General features: G+C 34.5%; 1 protein-coding gene across 14 annotated transcripts in view; it reads left to right on the plus strand.

The window, feature by feature from the left end:
- Positions 1–17,632, plus strand: part of SHLD2 (shieldin complex subunit 2) — a 41,784-nt gene that overhangs the window by 19,320 nt on the left and 4,832 nt on the right. For 9 of the 14 annotated variants that reach the window (XM_074592398.1, XM_074592395.1, XM_074592390.1 and 6 more), the window contains 7 exons: positions 2,702–2,808; positions 4,509–7,007; positions 8,516–8,623; positions 9,418–9,612; positions 11,976–12,110; positions 14,957–15,163; positions 16,046–16,280. In XM_074592398.1, the coding sequence (XP_074448499.1) occupies positions 5,486–7,007; positions 8,516–8,623; positions 9,418–9,612; positions 11,976–12,110; positions 14,957–15,163; positions 16,046–16,280 (2,402 nt within the window). In that variant the 5' untranslated portion in view covers positions 2,702–2,808; positions 4,509–5,485. Of the gene's footprint in view, positions 1–181; positions 298–2,266; positions 2,352–2,701; positions 2,809–4,508; positions 7,008–8,515; positions 8,624–9,417; positions 9,613–11,975; positions 12,111–14,956; positions 15,164–16,045; positions 16,281–17,632 lie in introns of all 14 variants that reach the window. The other 5 variants (XM_074592391.1, XM_074592397.1, XM_074592403.1 and 2 more) reach the window with 3 other exon arrangements.

Raw genomic sequence — 17,632 nt, forward strand, 5'->3', positions numbered from 1 at the left:
TGTAGCAAATTACTGGAGATTAAGAAACTGTTAATGACATAATTGTTCATTTTTAAAACCTTTAAATTTAGGATTCCTGTCTTATGTACTGTAATGTATTTCTTGTAATAGGTATATTAAACTTTAATTGCAGTGTCATGGAAATGTAAAACTTGCTGACGTAGTTGCTGTTTTTGAATAGATCATTGACCCGTCAATCAGACTCTGACCATTTCAGAGATAAGAAGCTGGGATTTCATTGGCTATTATGACTAGAGCACCTTTCCACATATTAAGAAATGGTGTAATAATTAACAGGTATAATGGATATGTGCATTCAGGTTTCATTTATATCTTTATGAGCTTTAGCTCCTGTTATCTTTGGTTTAGTTAACCCCCTGTCTACCCACAGATAATTTAACTGCAGTATAAAAATGGATTTTTTTTGTGGCAGTGGCATTTTGCTGATGTGATAAGTGGGGTTTTTGCTCATTTTTCTGTTCTTTCAGACTTTTTCTTTAAAACAGAACTTCACTAACAAAACTCATTAAATAAGTAATAATGCTGTTCTAAGGAATCATAGCAAAGATTCTTTAAGCAAATTTGCATATGGAGAATTTACCTGAACTTTCTTTTTTTTCCTATTTACAGACTTAAATGGTTATAAGTACTGATGATTCCTTGTAGTGGAGTTCGGTATCTTTGACCTAAAAAGTCACTCAGAAATTACCAAAGCATGTAATTCAATAGTGGGCTCATTAGGTGAAGCAGGAAGTAGGCAGAGGTCACTTACCATTCCTAAGCTCTAAATATCTTAAGAAAAATAAAAAATTTAGGTTTTGAAAATATAAATTATATTTTAGTTGCAAAAATTCATTAAATAATATCAAGATTCGATTGCTTTGATGTAATATACTTGCACTGCAAAATATGAATTGGGAAAGAAAATCCTAAGTTTAGAGAAGTCACAGAACTGGAAAGCTAAGGAAAACTTTTTGAATTTATGTGTAATGTTTATTAATCTTTAAACATGACAAAAAACAAAAGAGACGTGATAGTTAAAATAAGAGGCTGATAAAATACTATATAACTGCAAGTTTACCAAGGTATAGAAGTTATTTTTGTTTTGAAAAGTGTTTTCCTAGTAAAGTATTGTTGTCATCTTAATTAGTTCTGTTAGTCTGATTTCACATGTATTATATGCAATACTGTTTCAGGTGTGTTCTTATATACCAGATATTTACACAGAACACACTTGTACAGAGGCTCGCATTTTTGCTAAGCTCACTTTTGTACTAGAAGTTGGCATTGCCATCATCCTATTGTAAATTCAATTTAATCTATTTCAGGGAAATTCAGTTGCTTAATGATATCAATTGTCCCTATATGTACACAGTGGTAGATCTTGGCAGTGTTCAGTTTTTGTGATCAGTAGTTCACAGATTTTTGTCACTGGCGTTTTAGTACTGTAGTAAATCAGTCACCACTTATTATTCATACATGTTTGTCATGTCAAAGCTACCTGGCTGTAAGGTGTGCTTATAAAAGCAAATACTGAGGTACTTGTCTAAAAAAAGTATTTTCAAAATACTTCTTAATATTAGTCACAGATTTTAATGTGCATTTATAGTGTAGATGTAAAAAGATGAGTTACTTTGGAAGAAAACACAGAAATTTTTCAATCATATTGGTCAGTGTCATGCCTGCTGTAACTTGAGTCCAAAACATTGCAGTTACAAGAGGAATTAGCTTTTTTAGAGTATAGTGTGAGGCTGCCAAGATCTTCAAGGTCCACAAAATGAAATCCTCAAGGCAAAAAAGGTGGAAGGGGCATGGTAGTTGTCTTTTTCTGCCCTGTTTATAGTATCTCAGTGCATGTCCAAGTAGGTAGTTTACCTTTGTAGAAGATGAGAGGTAGTGGGATGTGGTCTAGATGCACTTCTGATCCAAGAGCGGCTTACATTGAGATTCTGGAATACAACCTCCCCTGTTCCTAACCTCATCTCATAAACCTTCCAGTTATTTGTTCCCTTATTTTTGATAGTCTGTTCTTTCATTAATTGTCTCATGTTGCAATGAACCCTTACTTCCTTAGCTGGAGATACATATATAACTACTGTCTTGCTGTATTCTAATCCTCACACACATACTACTTAATATTGTAGTGCAAGCAAAACTACTTAAAGCAAACCACAGAACAAGTTAATACATAACAAATGAAAATCATTAAACATAATTCTGCTGTAATCTTTATCTTCCTATATCTTCATTTTTCCCCTTATTTAAGTCTAAACTAAAACTCCTGTTTTGCCACAAGGATCCTATCTTAATGTAAGAAGAATTCATACAGTTCAATCTCAAGGATAAAAATAGTAAGTAGATTTTTATGAAGACCACAAGTATGCCAAGATAACAGCTTTATCTAATTCAGACTCTGCATAAAGAGTTTGTGTGTGTGTGTATATATATATGTATACTGAGAAGAAAGTTTGGGACTATTGGGATGCATTTAGATTTACGTTTTGTTGTTTTCACAGATTAGTAAAGCTTTTCATTAAAAATAATATAGTAGTGCTTGGGAATTAAAAACAGCTAGTTTCCATGGTTTTAATGTGGGGAATAGACAGAATTGCAAACAAACTGCATGCTTTAATATGATTCTTCAGTGATATTTTTCCTTCAAGTGTTAACTGATTAATTTGTTGTTCAACCCTGATTACAGGAAGAATACACTTGAAATATGAAACAGGATATCTCTGGAGGTAGAGTGAAATACAACTGCATTCCTAGGATCTTAAACTTTTATACTGAACTTCAAGTATTGAAAAGGTATGTTTAACCCATGAAATATAAAGTTATCTAAAAGCTTTCCTTTGTTACTGCTTTCTAGTTTGCTATAAAGTGCAAAAATTCTTCTAGTATGATATGTGAGGCCCTGCTTTATATTTATATGAAGTAGTCTAGTACACTTGACAGTTTTTTAATTTTAATGTTGGGTGCTTTACACTATGGCTTCTTAAGCACCAACTTTTCTACGAATACAAAATCTCTGAAAGGTCTTGCAACTCCAGGTTGTAAACTGGCCTCTAAACATACTGCTCTAATAATCTAATCTATTTAGCAGCCAAATTGCCTTTATAGTGTTCTCAGAACTCGTCAAGAACTGAAGTATCCAATGGGATCATTTACAGTGTTGTTGAATCTCAGTTTTTCATTATCAAACTTAGAACGCTGTTTTTTATTAGCTTACTCTGAGGGTATAGAAAGTAGGTAAGCAAATTATTTTGTCCTGAACATATTTTAAATTAATGTTAAATTAAATTCACTTAATTTACGATTTCTGTCTCCCTGAAGCTTAATGTACAAAAGCTTGAGAATTTTTGTGGAATTAGGAAAAGCCTTTGAAATCTCTTCCAGGTTACAGACATGTAACAAAACAGTAAGGCTTGAATAAGACATTATTTTATATCTGTGACAGGTTGGTATTCAGCCCTTGTAGAAGAAGGTACAGATTGAAGTGAAAGAGCTGCTCACTGTACCAAAGCCCAGTTTGGAAATAACTGATTATTTCATTAGTCTTTGTATGGTATGCAAGTTCTTTAGAAGTGGCTCAGACTTGTGTCAGAATTCTGCTGTTCAACCTCTTCTGTACTATATGTGTAGAAGAAATGTTTTGTAATTCACTTGAACCTCCTTATTGAGAGCCATTTATATTGTTATACTATAGAGTACCTAATTAAGAAAGCTACTCATCTGTAATGGCTGTAACCAAGGTAATAAATGAAAAAAAATACCAGTAGACTTACACATTTTGAAATGGAAGAAATTATTTAATCTCATCAGTTAGGTTACACCTCTGAAGTTCGTTTGAAGTGGTGGTAATGTTTTCTATTTGTCATGGGGGAACTGTTACTGAAGTTGTTTTTACATCAGATGTTGGGCAGCCTTTTATCTACAAAACTTACTTTTAACATCACTCCTTTAGGGATTCAACCTCACTGTCACTTTGCTTTGTCTTTCCCTTTTTGCCTGATCCATTATTTTAGTGTTGAACTGTAAATTCTGTCTTTTTGGTTATTTGTATATTACCATTCTTTAATTATATAACTTAAAACTTTCACAAGTATGGGAATTGTCCTTTAAAAGCTGCATTCTTATGAACCTGAATTTCAGTGAACAACTGTAGAAGTTTTGGTACTTCAGTCTTAAGTATTGTGCATTTTGCAATGGGCATAAAACGGAGTGATACCAGTTACTGCATTTTGTAGCTTCTTTGTATTATGACATGATATATCTAATTTTAGTTTTTGTATATTGTTTTTCCAGTTACACCTATAATATACCCAGGATCAGTGTTCCAGGATGTTCATAGTTTTTCCATGTTACTGTGAGCTTTATGAGAGTGAAGATTTATCGACCCCTAGTGGATTGTTAGGAAAATGGTTGTTAATTTAATAAGTGCTAAATGAAAAAACTAAATATTTTTAATACTGTTTGTGTTTCAATGGTCTTTTTTCTTCTGTTTGCAGCTGGATTAGCTCCTGAATTTCGTTTCTGGTGTTCCTACCTCTGCAGAATTACCTATTGCAGCAACTTATATTAACAACATTCCCAAAATATGTAGCTAGGTGTCTGCATTTTAATGAACACTTGTAGCTGTAGCTGAGTATTTTAAAATTACAGTATAGCTTCTTTTTTTCCCCCAAAAAAAGGGATCTTTTGTGCTGTGTAAGGTGGGCTTATTTTTAATAAACTAGAAAAAGCTAGTAACTTCTTCGTTAGTATGATACTATGTAAATGAATTAAAGCTAATTCTAAATCATCTGCTCAGGTTTCACTGACATCTTAGTGCTTATTAAATATTTATAATTTATCAGTAATATCCTGAAACCTTCCATTTCATGAAATAATCACTTAATACAGTATTTCATGCTAATCGAGCATGTAAAATACTGCATTTCTAGACAGCTTTTAAACTGATTTTAGATAGCTCTAGTATTTTTAATCCTTTAGTTGAAACTGTAATTTTCTGGGAGGTGAAATATCTTCTAAATATACTGTGACAGTTTCCCACAGGCATTTATTTCACATGGATTAAAATGAAGTACTGAATAGTAAATTCACATTTGGCTGTTTAATTAGCAATAGTAAATGAAGATAAGCCTGCTCAATAATTAACTTAAATTGAACTTCACTGTAATTCTGCATTTGCTACATGTTTCCAAGTATCAGAATCAGAAATTAAGCCCTATTGTAAATAATTTCTTTTTCTGTGGAAGTTTGACACAATAAATAACTCACTTTATTTCGTACATTTCATTTTATAGGCTTTAAGTGGTAAAGTGGTGTTTTTACCAGTTAAATTATGAAGTAGTCCTTTGAATTTTAGGTATTTTTAAAACGTTACAAAAAGGCCAAATATAATTTTTGGCATTTACTAATGCTTAGTGTTGTATTTATTGCATAAACCATATTGTTTAAAGACAAATTTACACAGCGATAAAAAATGTCAAAAAGACCTCAAATTCATATTTTTGTGGGAGCACCCAGTATTCCAAGCCTGCTGGAGGTGTCAGTGCAAAGTAGTTCAGCACCGGCTGCTGAAAAATGGAGAGAACTCCACTACTCATGTGACATACATAATCTTTTTTCAGAAAAAGTCAAAGGTCCTGACCATGTAGTGTTTGAGGCAGAAAGCTCTGTAGTCACAGCAGTTCCTACAGATGATGACAGCTCTCAGCAATCTAAACAGGGGAGATTAATGGCAGCAAAAGAGTATTTGACATCTTTTATACCTGTGGCAGTAACTTGTAGCAGCACACCTAAAAAGACTGAAAGCTTAATTTATTCTGATTGTCAAATATGTAAAGATAAATGCACACACGCAAATGTAAATCAAGCTGCAGACCAACACCTTCCTCAAAAATTTGCAGAATCAGATAGGCAGGATAAACAATCACATGGCTGTTATTCAAAACTCACTGAAAGAAAAGCCAATCATTTAGAAGTTAACAGCTCTGACATTTCTGATTTGGTTGCCAGTACTAAGCAGATTAGCATACATCTAAGGTCTGCGGGACAAGGTTTTCAATCAGATCACAGAAGTGATTGCCATGAAGATCTAACTCAATATCTGGATATGTTTTTCCCCAAAGATCAAGAGTCAAAACTGAAAGGAGAACCACATGATTGTTCAGACCTTGCAGTGTCAACTGATACTGAATTTCGTAGTATAATGACTTCAAGTCAGATGGCTGTTTTTGCACAGGATCGGAATGAGATGCAGAAAAGAATCATAAAACTATCGGAAACAGAAGCAGGCAAAAAACCTAAAGAAAGTCAGTATGACTACTTCCAATATGATTCTGATGTTGGAATGTGTTTTGATGTGGCTGAAAATGAGTATAAGGAAGAATATACAAGTTCCCTTGAACTTTTCAGTTCTGAGGGTGATGGGAAAAATGTTTGCTTTGGAGCCATAAAACAAGAAGGAAATGCTCAGGAAAATATAGAGAAGTCTCAAGAACTTAATGTTCCTGTTGAGCAATTTGTAAATGAAATCCATATTGAACCACTGAGCTCAGGAATATTGTGCTCTCAAGTAGACAGTTCTCATAAGAGTTCTTCTAAAAGAGCCCGCAAGTGTGAAGATTCCTTTCATATTTTTCACTCAGTGTTGAAAACACAGCTGAAATCAAAGAGAGCTAAACTGAATTCTTCTCCAGCTGGTCCTGGGATGAGAGTGGATCAAGAGAGAGTGACAGAGTTCAAGAAACTTCAAAAGAAACTATCACCACTTAAGAACTGCTGCTGCAAAAATCAGAAGTACAATGTTTTGGTCACAATAGTACATCCGTGTCATATCAAAGAAATACAGGTGAAGACTAGACCAAAACCTTCTTGTAAAGTTCCTGTAGCAACAATTGTAGTTATTGACCAGTCGGAAATTGAGAGAAAGGTGGTGCTGTGGCGTGGTGCTGCATTTTGGTCACTCACTGTGTTTCCTGGGGATATTGTACTGCTTACAGGTGAGAATTCCTTTATTTGCCTTTCTAAAATGTGTTTCTTTAAAATGCCTGTTTAAAATAGAACAATATGTAACCAGTAATTTGGAACTACGGCTAAGCACTTGTAGGTATCTTTCTTGCATCACTTGCATTGCTCAACATCACTTAGAATTCTCAGTCATCCTGCCAGTGGAACATCGACTGTCCCATAGAAGTTTGTACATCTCTCATGTATAGTCTTTGGTCTGAGGCACAGCAGTGCCATAGGTAGTCAGGTATATTCTGTTTCAAAACAGTTGTTCATGAAAGGTGAAAGTGCTACTACAAAGTAGATGTGCTAGTTATTTGATTTATAGACTTTTTGTAATTCTCTGCTGTTGGACTGGTAGATGGACTGGAAAATTGTGGTTTTGCTCAGTGTCAGGATGAGAAATACTTTTCCTCGTAGGAAGGACTTTGCAGCTTAGCATTAGCATCTTGTGTTGTGAATTAGTAACTGATGTAGACTGCAGAAATATAAAATGCTGTTTGCAGTTCACTTTCTTCATAACATGTCAGCTAATAAAGAATATTCTTCCTGATAAATTCTTTGTACTCTTTAATACTTAATAGGAGAAAATCCACGTGTTGTGTAAGAGAATGCCGTGCTATACAAATGATATTGCACCTAATTTAAGGCTGGAATTGACCAGAACTTGAGAGTGATCTGACCATTTAGGTTTTGCAATATGCAAAAAATTACACAACATAAAATTGCTTGAATACTTATAAAATCATAGAATCATCTAGGTTGGAAGGAACCTTTAAGATCATTGAGTCCAACCATAAACCTAACACTGACGAACCACCACTAAACCATGTCCCTAAGCACCACATCTACACATCTTCTAAATACCTCCAGGGATGGTGATTCAACCGCTTCCCTGGGCAGCCTGTTCCAATGCTTGATAATCCTTTTGGTGAAGAAATTTTTCCTAATATCCAATCTAAACCTCCCCTTGTGCAATTTGAGGCCATTTCCTCTTGTCCTATCACTTGTTACTTGGGAGAAGAGACCGATCCCCAACCTCCTTTCAGGTAGTAAGATGCTGATTTCTCATTAAGAGTTCTTTAAGTGCTTATAGGTAGGTGCAAAGGTAGATATTTTAGGCAGTGAAGATAAGCTGGGCTTTTTCTTTTCTTCTTGGACATTATTGTCTCAAAATACATCGTAAGCATTTCTGGGTAAGCCTCGTACTTTACTACTCATCCTGAAATGTTGCACTATAATGATTTACCCAATACAGTCCCTCACTTATACAGTACCTGCTATGAGGCTATTGACTATTTTATGACTTGAAGAATTACATCAAACTATTGAGAAAATTTTATTAACTTGTTGTAAATGGTGTTGGTAGATTAAAAAAACTGCTTTGTTTCCAAGTGATCTCTTTCAAACTGTGCTTCACACCTATATGTATGATGGTTCTATAGTCAAGAAAAGTACGATACACTTCAATACTGTTGATAAGGTTGCATTTTTCTTGCAGATATAATAATGTATGAGAATCTTTGGTGTGGAGAAATCATGCTGCAATCTACATTTACCAGTCAGCTACTGAATCTAGGAAACTGCTCTGCCCTCAATCCAGAAGAATGTAAGATTATTCTGCATAAGTTTCCACAAAAATCACAGTAAAATAGCTATTTAAAGTACTTCTTGTTGGGAATGCCTCATACATAGGATAAAATGGAAATGTGAGCAACTGAGAGATACAAAACACTAAGAAAGTATGAAAGGAACACCTGTGGACAAGATGACATTAGATAAGTGTGTGAAGTTCATGGTGAAGTTGGGTGGTTACCATTCAGAACTCTGAAAACCTGAATTCTTTGAGCTTAGTTTAAGAAACAGCAGTTATCCCAGGACTCAACCATAAGATGTCTGAGATTTCATGAGGATTAAATTTTGAGGAAAGTAATTCACTGCAGGCTATTAAGCACAAAGACTTTAAAGATACCTGAGCCATGGAGGGCTGGAGACTAAGGGGAAAGTACAATGTAAGTATGACCATGAACTTGCATTGTTCTTATGGTCTTCCTGATGTCCATTATTGCCAGCTATTTAAGGCAAGTTCTGGGGTAAATAATCAAGAACAGCTATGTTTCTTACCAACCTATGATAGAAGATTTTTTTCCTATTTTTGGTGTAATTTAAAATATTGTAGTTAGCTTAACTTTGAGGTGTTATGGAGGAGGCAGATGAAGGAGACGGGTGAAGTACAGTTTAATTTTGGATCAAGTGTTACACATCTCAAGAATTTCTTGCCTTAGAATTATTGTGAAATGGTTTTGGTTTTGTCAGTGTAAATATGTACCAACTGATAAATTTTTAAGTTCTAAGCTTAAAAAAAAAATATGTCCCTTTAACTTTGTGGTTTTTTTATACAAGTTTATCCTGTAGTGGATGGTGGTGTTCTCCATGGTTTATTGGCATACATATCATCAGAATTTCCGCACTTTGGAGACATTCCTCGAAGGCAAGTTCAGAGACTGGATAGTGTTCAGTATGTGCAGCTAGACCAGCTCCAGCCAAATGCATTGGTTCACTCAATCTTGAAAATTGTCAATATTGCTGTATTAACAGGTAAGTTCAGGCACTAGACTTCGACTTCCAGAACTTCAACAACAGATGAAACTTAAATAATAATTTCGCAAGGCAGTTCTGGTTGTTTCCTATTTCATACACCAGTGCCTGACATAGCAGTCACAAGGAAAACCTTTTTAATGATCCACTCATGGGAGGCACAGCAGTTAAAGAAATGGAGTTAGAGACAGGAAGGAAATATTGACTGTTGTCATCTGCTGAAAGGAGGTTACTACACACTAGTTACTAGCACTGATCAATAGCATACGCATCTGTGGGAGAAGCATGCAGGCAGTGAGCGCGAAGTACTGAGAGATTGCTGTGTTTTCTCTAAGGAATGACCACTCACCACAGACCGCAGTTACTAATGTATTGACTTGTCAGTGAGATTGCTTGAGCATCTCCACAGCTCCAAATAGTGTGGACCTGATCTCCAATAAGATGGAGGACTGAAGAGAGATGCAGGTACGAAGTATAGTGTTGGCAGCAGGAACATCTTAGATATGTGGAATGTGGGCTTGAAATCCTTTTCAGGGAAGATAGTTGTGTATAGCAGGAGTGCAGAAAAGAGGGAATACTGCAGTTATGGTGGAGGAACATAAATATGTTTTTTTAATGGCTCTTGAAATTCAAGAGGTACATTCTTGCTGCAGCCCATTGCTTGAGAAAGGGGCTGGCTTATGAAAATGTCATGTGGAATAGTCAAGCTTTACTTATTCAAAGTAAAGCCTGCCAACTACCTTCATGTAAGCATCCTGTAATTAAAATATGATTGCACTATAAAACAGGTGTTTTTCAGAATTAAATAAGTTGATTATTTTAATCTGTTACAGGATTTGCTTGCCTTTCATACTTTATAATGGAACTGTGTTGCTCTTTTCTAATGTTTTATTCAGAACACTTCTTGTTTATGTCTTTCTAATTTTTCCTACTTAAAATAGATTTTTAAAGCTAAGCATTTCTGGTTTCTTAAATACATGCAATATTTCTTTATAATCCTTACTTGTGTGCCTTTCTGTACAAGTTCTTTTTGATTTTCAACACTGGAAAATGCACAGTGTGAAACTATTAAGATATCTTACTGTGAAACTCCTATTTCTTTCACACAGGCACAACAAAACTACCTTATTAATAGAATTTGTTTTGGAAATCTGAGTTTCCTGTATATTTTTGTTGTAAAGACTCCTCTCCTGCAAAGAATCATGGTCAATGGTCCATGTACTGATTTTTTTGAGTTTGTTCTTCTGCCGTAAATTACTTTTCTTCTAATAGTGAATGCAGTTACTTCAGGATTCCTTTTGCTGAAGCAATTTTCTATGCTAAAATTGATAATTTGTTTCCATTTCTTCATAATTAAGCCTTACAGCTGCTTCCTAGCATCTTCTCCACCTTCTGAAATGAACAAAACCAAATTATCTTGGGGCATTCTCAGTATTTCATGCAGTGTCTTACCATGTTTTTTTAACATGCTTTGGGCAGTTAAAGACCGCTGTTCCCACCTGGAAAAGAAGTTGTCTTTTCTTTCCCCTGCATAACTGTTCTGATTATCTTTTCTTTACAGTACCACTGTTTCTCAGTGCTTGACTTCAAGCTTTGCACATAAACTTGATCATATTGTGCTATCATCTGGTAGTAGTAAGATACAAATTTTTACCTACACTGTCAGTATTATGTTTATTCATTATAAATGGAAAATTTTGAAGATAGAAATCTTGATAATTTACTATTGTACATAAATCTCAGAACTGTTAGATATTTAAAGCAAGAGTTCTTGTTTAAAAAATACTTGTTTATGAAAAATATTCTAGTCAGTTGGAACTGAAACTTACAGGTAGTATCCTGGGTAAGAATGCTGGAGAGATCTTAATTTTTTCAATTTATGTATACTGTTACGAATCCTCTTAATGTACTTGTACATGACTATAGTTTTCTTCTATGTGAAAAAGTCTGGAGAAATGTTTCAGTGCATTCCACAGAAGTTACAGGAACTTTGACAATTATGACGGTCTGTTGCTGAGAGGTTGAGAATAATTTCTTTCCACTTATACCAGTCAGGATGAGTGGGAACTGAAAGATGCTTAGATATCTGCTGTTTCAAAGGGAGGTGCCCAGTTGCTGAGTATTTAGGTAGACAAAGATAAAGTAATATACTTTATGCATTCCTTCAAACTAGATTCATGTTGCTGAAGAAATAAGCTTGTTTTCATTCTAGCCTGAAGAAATTGTAGTTATATTCTTCTTTGGTTATAATAGTACCATAAAATACAATAGCAGCATGATTTCATCTTAATATTGAGGTGTGTGGGGTTTGTGTGTTTATGTGCTTTTTACTGTACAAGTCATGTAACTTCAAACTTTTTCAGAATCTGTGTATAGCTACAGAGGTGGCAACCAAAGAAAAATTATTCTAACAGTAGAACAAAACAGAGATCAGCAATATAGGATGGTGCTGTGGGGAGCAGGGGCTGCCTGGTGCCCTCAACTTCAAAGGAAAAAAGGTAAAGTCCTTGTACTTATAGGTAGCTTTGTGATGCTATTGATATCTTGAAAGTGGTCAGCTGGTAACCTTTTTCCATTCAACCTTTAAATACTCCCTTTAGAAGGACAACATATGTGATACCGATTTTAATGTTTCCTCTGTTTAGAAGCAGTGCCATCAGCAACATAATTTGAATGCACTCGCTTCAGAAGAGTGAGAAAGCTTGAGCATTTAGAAAAGTGAATCTAGATACAAGGTGCACTGGTGCCTAGTCATGTAACTATAAAAAAAAGAACTTGAGCATTAACTATGTTATCAGTCTTCCTTATTGTTGTCTGCTTTAGCATGACTTGCTGGTTTTTTCTACTTTTGATTTTCATTCTCTGCTTTCGCCTTACTACAGTGTCAGGCTTGATAGCAAGACCATTAGGATATAAAGTCTAGCTGTAACTGACTAAAAGCATCTCTTGCAAAAATTACATAGGCTGTGTTTTAGCAGTGACTCTACTGAATTTTGGGTTATTCCTGGTTTTGATTTTTTTAAAAATAAGTGAAACTAGGTTTTTGCTAAATTGATAACTTAACAGTTTGTATTTTCTGATCAATGGATACGCTTAGGAAGTAAATGTTGTATTACTTGAAGTGCTGAATATGTCTGCCTAAAAGTCTGCTTTTTGAATAGCACAAAGTAAAACCCAAAAGTTTAAACGACCTCATGGTGAATCTTTACTTATCAAATGTAGTCATTCTGAATTCTGCCCATTGTACTTCAATTTATAAGTAATCTCCACTCCTAGAAATCATTTAACTGCAAGACCTACCTCTTAAACTACTTGAAGGTGGTCCAATGTAAGCATTAACCAGTTAAATTTACTACATAATACCTACATCGCTCTTATTTTTGTGCATACTTCAGTGTGAGCAGGTATATACTGTTTGTTAGATGCTTAGCAATCTTACAGAATTTAGTATGCTAGAATATTACACTTTTCAAAGTACAGAATTTTGAATTTTTTTGGAGTTACTAAAAGACGATACAAAAGGTAACTTCTAAGACAAAATAATATCTCATTCTCTGATACTTAAAGCAGAAAAGTATAAGATGTAGATATCTGTGGTATTAAGTTTTGATTTAAATTTTGTCTTATTCTCCAGCTAGTATTCTGTGCATCTAGAAGTTGGCATTTTAATGATTAAAGGATTACCTGAAATTAAAGATAAGAGTGATTTCTCAACTGTTCAAATACTTAATCACAGACAAACCATGAACATTTGATCCCAGTAAGATAGCCAAAAAGATAAATTCACATGATACTAAAGCATACACAACACAACTGCTAAATAGTGTGAGCGGGTTACAGGAAGAGCACGATGTCTGTTCTTGCTAGGAGTCATAGATCAGCTGTGGTATGTGTTTACTGCAGCTGTGGTATGTGTTTACTGGTTGCACTAGCAGATTAGAAACCTCCATAGTCTTGTAGAGAAAGGTATGGAGAGTTGTAATTTTTAAACTATCTACATACTTAAAGTGCATAAGAGCATAAAGTGCATAGAGCATCTAGAAATTGTTGCCAGAAAGAGTTAAATTTACTTTCATCTCTTGCTAAAAATCAGTCCAAGCTTCCAGTATACAGTTGTCAGACAGACATTCAATTCATGCTTTACGCTTATCTGGTTTAGGTTACCAAAAGAGAAAAATTTATTTCATTAAATACATTTCTGTAAACTTGATTACTTATAGTTTACTCCTGTTTTGTGATCGGTTTTCTAATCAATAGGGGAGTGTTGAAGATCTGAATAATAGGTTAAATTCAGGTATCAACCAAATCTTGTACCCTAGTTAGAATGTGTCCTCTACTTCCATATATCCCCGCTTGCCAAGTGCCTCTTTGTTTCCTCCTGTTTAGATTTTCCCTCAGTGTTGCTCTAGTGTTACTGCCTGAATCTTGCTTTGGACTGGATCATAGTCAGTTCTGGGGAGCTGCAAGATCTCTCTTCAGATAAGAGGTGCATGAAACTGGACTGATGCTCAGAGGAGAAGGTTTTTTTGGAGTATTGTACTGTAAAACTCTGCATCTGACAGCAGATTTTTCAGGAGCTTACAATTTTACCAAGCTACCACCAAAAATCAGACTAATCCAAAATAAGAAAATACTGAAACATGGTAATAAAATGCTTATGCAGACACATGAGTAAATTAAAAAAAAAAATCTGTATTTTTCTAACCTTTTTTCCAAAAATGATTGTTTTGGCTGCAGCTGTCAGCTTGAACAAACACAGGGAAAAAATAACAGCTAAATGGTTATCAGACTTGATTAGTAGGTGAGTACTGGATTCTTATAACAAAGTGAGGGTCAACCCAAAATATATTATTCTTCTGTAATCTCCATTTTAAAGTATTTTTCTTTATTACAGAGTCAGTTGGAAGATGGGAAATTAATATTTTTAAATCTGAACATTACGGAGATAGAAGACTGAAAAAACAGGGACATATTAAAGATGGAAGTTGATTACTTACATGAAGATTTTCTTTTTCTTCTAGACATTGCCACCTTTTCCTTATTAGAGCTGAGAAGAAATTTCAAAGCTGGTTTATTTTTTCAAAAAGTTGAGTTGTCCTGAAAGCTGAATTCAGTACAAGTGAAATGAAAGCATCATTCTGTTATGGGAGAACTTGTGCAAAGTTTATAGGGAAAGGAAACAAAAAATCCTACATGTGATCAGGCTTGAAATAAAACTGCCAGAGCTGACCATATAAGAATGTCTTGCTAATTTGTTTCTCAATCTTGTAAGCGACCTTGGCTTTCTATACATTAACCAAGGTATAGAAAGCAAACTCTTCTCTTTGCTTTTTTTTGTCTGTAGATCACATATGGGACTTTAAATACCTTCTCGTTCAACACAGTTCTGTCTCGGGTGACTTTGAACTGCACACAACTCCATGGTCATCCTATGAGTGCTTGTTTGATGATGACAAAAGGGCAATTGAATTTAAAGAAAAGTTTCAGAAAAGCAAAACATCCCGCATGCAGATGACAAAGCTCTCAACACATCTGGAGGAAAAATGCTCAGGTAAAGTTGTTATCCATAGCTCTAATGTCTGTTGTGCAGTGTATAACTAAGCAAAACAGACGCTCTGTTGATCAAGTAAAATGCTTTTTTTTTTTAAAGTTAGCACAGTTTTTGGAGTCTGAATTTATTCTGGAGGCTGCTGCTCAGTACCCAGCCAAATTGTGAATGCAGCCTTCGTTCAGTGAGCCCAGAGGTGAGATAGGTGTGGTATGTGGTAGCTCTAGAACATAGGGAGAAATGCTGCCTTTTGTTGTTCATGCCAACCACTCTAGTAATGATGTGATTAATCGCTGAAAGTTTGTTGAATAGTTCTTCTGCAAAAATAGAATTTTCTAAAGCAAGAGTAAAATAGATAGTGCTATTGAAAACTCCTTACAAAAGAACAAAGAATACATTTTACTCACAGTCACCCCTTCCAACATAAACCTAGAAGATTGCTAAGGCTGGTATTAAATGTTAAGTAACTAAATAAAGTTGGTATTGCAGCATTTAAGTCCAGCTTATGTATAAATAGTGGAAAGCTAACTTGTTAAAGCTATGCTTTTCAGTGTCTCTGAATTAGCAGGAAAGAAAAGCAATTGGAAATTATTTATACAATTGTAATCTCTTGGTCTCTGATTCAGGCTCTTCTGTGTTGGCATCTACCACAGCAGTACCTAAAAATGTAATACTTTTGTACATTTTAAAATAATATTTAACTACAATGATTTTTCACTGCATAAATGGTCTCTAAAAATATGACCATGTGCTACTTAAGGAAAAAAACATTCATAAAGTTTTATTGATAATTATTTTGTGTTTGAATCAGCTGTAACCCTTGATTTTGCTTTCAATTATAAATAAAACTGAATGCAGATTTGATTGAAATTGTTGTTTTTGTAGGAGTCATTCAAGTGAAAGCCCGTATCTTAGAACTGAAGTTTACTGTTTCAACTGGTCAGTACAAGCAACTCATCTTCCGTGCTGACACTTCACTGGAGTGTGTTTTGGCTGCTCTGCCTATGATTACATATTCGGGTTGTGCTAAATGTGGTTTGGAACTGCAGGCAGATGAGAACATGATCTACAAGCAATGTATTAGATGTTTGCCGTACAATAAAGTAAAAGCATTCTACAGGTAAACAAAATAAAACTAAAATAATGTGTACTATTACAGAAGTAAACTCCATTTTAAGTTCACCCATATATAAAATTCTATATTTAAGGTGTGGCTAGCAATTTCTGTTTTTCTAATGAATTTTCAAGGAGCTGTTCCTGAATTGCTGTATTATATTGCCATTATTTATACGTAATATTTTTTGTTTAAATCTAACATTTAATTTTTTTAATACTGCGTCATACAGTAACAAGGTTTACCCAGTACTGTCAGTAAGCTAAGATGGAGTAGAAGCTTGAGGACCAAAGGAAGGCTCCTTAAGTGTTTTGTTTCAGCCTGAGTTTGAAATCGTGTGAACGCACAACCATATTTTTAAATTGATTAATCAATTTTAGCCTTGCAGAAATAATATTAACAAATGTTTTCAATGAACATTCTCATAGTGAGGAGAGATACTAAGTTATCAGCAGATGGCACTGTGAGACAAGATGTATATGCACATTTACTTGGAGAAAATAAAAACTAAACAGATCCAAGTGAAGTAGGAACAACATTATTAACTGATTGTTCAATTCCTAAATTTATCTTGGGCTTTCGAAATGCAAATATAGCAACTTGCAAGATGTGTAGGTAGAGAAAGTTGAAACAATCATAGACATAATAGAATTCTAGATTATGTAAATTTTCTACCAAAATTCTTTTTAAAATTATTCCTAAACTACTTCATATTGAGTTTAATGAATCATTGCGTACTCAGTAGTTTCTCACTTGGCTTTGAAATACTAGATGCCCATTTGTCTAACAAGGTAGTGACTTAGTCTTTTTCCTCTGCAAAATAGTCTTGCATCTTCTAAGTTTGCATGCTATTTTGTGATGAGGGAGGTTTAAGTGCAAAGAGTTTGTTCTTAACTGAGAAGGTTCCCCCTCTCTTTTATGAGATTGATGTCTCATGTTAGTCCTGAAGGACCTCAATTTACTCTCTCATGCAAAAGGTGATAGGAAAAATGGTAAAGACTTCCAATACTTGTATTCTCAGCATGTAAACACATCTCGATGTGGAACTTAAATGCACAACTTTCTTAAAGAAAGTCTGTCATTTTTGCACTAAAATTTTGCTCTGGTTAGTAAGAATGCATCTCCTTGGTAGTATTTCCAAATTCTTATTGTAGGATAACTTAGTACGTTTACATCTTAACAGGAAAAAAATCTGTCTCTTGCTACAGAAATACCTTGTTAAAATGAAATTAGCTTATTGACTAAATATGCTGTCCTAGCATTATTGCACTACTCAAGAGCTTGATATGTTAATGGTTAGTTGTAGTCTTGTTTATAAAAATTGTATGCACAACTATTAGAAAATTACTTATTTTTTC

Source organism: Larus michahellis, chromosome 6, assembly GCF_964199755.1.
Source record: "Larus michahellis chromosome 6, bLarMic1.1, whole genome shotgun sequence".
NCBI classification, from domain to species: domain Eukaryota; kingdom Metazoa; phylum Chordata; class Aves; order Charadriiformes; family Laridae; genus Larus; species Larus michahellis.